Source organism: Phytophthora parasitica (genome assembly GCF_000247585.1).
Source record: "Phytophthora parasitica INRA-310 unplaced genomic scaffold supercont2.30, whole genome shotgun sequence".
Classification (NCBI taxonomy): Eukaryota; Oomycota; class Peronosporomycetes; order Peronosporales; family Peronosporaceae; genus Phytophthora; species Phytophthora nicotianae.
In genome coordinates this window covers 553,433-556,124 of record NW_008649016.1, presented here as the reverse complement: position 1 = coordinate 556,124, position 2,692 = coordinate 553,433, and the positions used below count along the sequence as shown (strand labels likewise).

At 47.1% G+C, this 2,692-nt stretch overlaps 1 protein-coding gene across 1 annotated transcript; it reads right to left on the bottom strand.

Moving 5' to 3' along the window:
- Nucleotides 1-1,254: 1,254 nt before the first annotated feature.
- Nucleotides 1,255-2,677, bottom strand: PPTG_23117 (hypothetical protein; the record flags this gene model as incomplete). Its single annotated transcript, XM_008908555.1, has 5 exons — nt 1,255-1,428; nt 1,491-1,704; nt 1,956-2,208; nt 2,273-2,396; nt 2,459-2,677. 5 exons carry the CDS (start codon nt 2,675-2,677, stop codon nt 1,255-1,257), a joined length of 984 nt encoding a protein of 327 aa, XP_008906803.1.
- Nucleotides 2,678-2,692: the final 15 nt, after the last annotated feature.

Sequence of the window (2,692 nt, the reverse complement as noted above, 5' to 3'; positions counted from 1 at the left end):
GCAACATATCGGCCCCTTTGACACTAGAAACAACACAGACAAGCAATATAGCGCCGTAAAATACTTTTTGGATCGTAGATAGATTACCTTTGTTCCAAAAGTTACCATATAGCCATCACAATTTTTTGGCAAACTTCGCGCCTGGAGGAGTCAGCCAACAGCAAAGACAGACAAAAAAAGAAGATCGAACAGGCTAATAATTAGCACTTCCTCCGGTTCTAAGACGCGCAATACGGCGGTCTCTACTATAGCCGAAGACCACCAAGCCAGTCAGCACTACAAGGAGCGTATTTCCAAGGAGCTACTGCGTTCCCGGCTTTAGCTAATTAAGCGTTTAGAAGTAAACCTGAAGCCAGCGCCCAAGTATTATATCAAGCTGATGGATACAGATGAGGAGATTGCGGTCATGCTGGCCCGCGAAAAGGACGCTGCTATCCGTTTGGCCGCAGCTGTTGGAGCCTCGGCACACGGCGTTGGCTGCGTCACATCGTATGATATGGCACTCGAACAGTGCTGCAGCATACTGTCGAACGTCCCTTGTGAGTGACAAACGCGTTGGATTCTCGAGGAAGAAACATTTGGGTAGTCAAAGGCGAACACAATTCACTTGGCAATTCTTTTTTTATATTTTGAATGCTTTGAAGAACTTTAGTCCGGTTGCTCTACTGCTTTAGCACGTTTGTTTGATGTCATAGTCATATCGGACTGCATCAGGATGACTCACATGATACGAAGTCGCATGATAGGAATCTCGCCTCCCGTAATAGCCACTGATGTCAAACGAAAGTTGTACTTTAACATGGTGTATGCCTGTGCGATGCACAACACACCGCATGAAGTTCCGTAAATAATAGAAATTATGCCTATCAACAAAGGGAGAATGTAAATCGTTATCAGTGATAATACCCAGATGATACCCCAGATTGTTAGTCCCGTGAGTCCAATCCATCACCATAATTTCGCCCCAGTAGAAGAAACACTTCTATTGGATTGATGCTTGCATAACAATCACACACGTCATATCCATTTGGTTCTGAACGAAAAGACCGTCGTTGCCAGCATCTTCATCCGCAAACGCATCCAAAATAGTTTTCGTCCTCTCAAGTGTCGTACTTCCCAGTACTTGCTTTAGAATATTTCTTGTTCGTTGGGGAGACAAAACTATATCTATACCATTTATAAGAATTAGTAATTAATAAATTAAATGAATCTTAGTAAGTATCAAAGCAAAAAACAACAACAGCTAAAAACTCATCACTGGGACCCATCAAGCTGCTTCGACAGAAATCGGTTGATATTCGAAGTGCTCGTCTTCATATCCATCAAGAGCCCAAACTCTCGGTGAACCTGGGACGGAATCGAGATGAACTTTGCTTCACGATACGAGTCAAAAATGAAATTGTTTGTTTCGTGGTTGTGCGTAGATATCTGAAAATATGGATCCAAATGAGAATTTAGTTTTGCAACAATCGAGAAATAACTCATCTTACCTCAGTGTCCGATTCCAATTGCACCTCCCGTGCAGCCATACCCTGTTTGACAACCTTGACACACCGTACCAGGAAGCTCGCCACACATACATCGTACCTCAACGCACAAATGCGGAGACCTTCGCCGCGGGAGGATTGCGTTGAGCCATGTGTACACCACATACGCTGGAAGCTGTGCGAAACGCGCTCTAGTATACGTGTTGCGTTAGCACGGCTAGTACAACAAAACGATCAACAAAGAGAGCAACACATTAGCTGTTAACATGTTTGTAACATTCATCTCTTTCTCCACCACCATAACTTTGCGCCTGTTGTTCCTGGCTTGGGTTTCGGATCTCCGGACGCGTAAATGGAGAAAATGTTGGCTTCGTAATGGTGAAGCACTTGCTAAAACTCTTCCCAGCTCTTGAGCGACTTCTTCGCCAAACCTGGCTTGAAGTTAACGACGCCTTGTCGCGTCTTCACATTACATTCGCGTCCACATCCGCGTCCGCATCGCCTTCATCCACATTCGCGTCACTAACTACCACATTCGAGTCAACAGCCGCATCACCATCTTCCATATTCGCGTCACCTTCGTCCACATTTGAATCGCGCGCCTCCGGACCCGCACTATCATTACTGTCGTTCGGCATCGACTCTGGCGTGTCGTCCTTCGCCGTGGTCGCAGCACTGGCACACGCGTCCTTCTTGCCCGCATCGACGCACAGCCCAGTCACTACAAAAGAAGACAAGCAAAAATATGAGCAACTCAATATTGATATTTGCCGTTGAGTCATCACCTCCACTCGCGCTGGTTGCGGCGGTAGTCGTGCCAACGTCATCGCTCGTGCCCAATGCTGCGTCACCACTTCCTGGGCCCGTCATAGCCGCCGGCGCGTTCTTGGTCTCCACATCCACGTTATTCTCCGCCCATATTCACGTCTTTCTCGCCCGGAGCCGTCTTCTTCCGCGTCTTTATTGTCTACAGGCACGGTGTCGTCAGCAATCACCTCGTTGTTCTCTTCTCCTTCGAGGCTCCCCATGTTGGCCTCTTCATTCGCTACATCGTCTGTCATCGCAAAAGGGTCATCAACGTAGTCTTCGTTGCTGGAAGGGTCACGGGTAAATCCGTGAACAGATCGAACGTAGTCCACAGGCTTCCTCTTGCGTAACCAGTGACCTATACAGACAAACCACAGCATCATAAGTTAGTGCAGGTG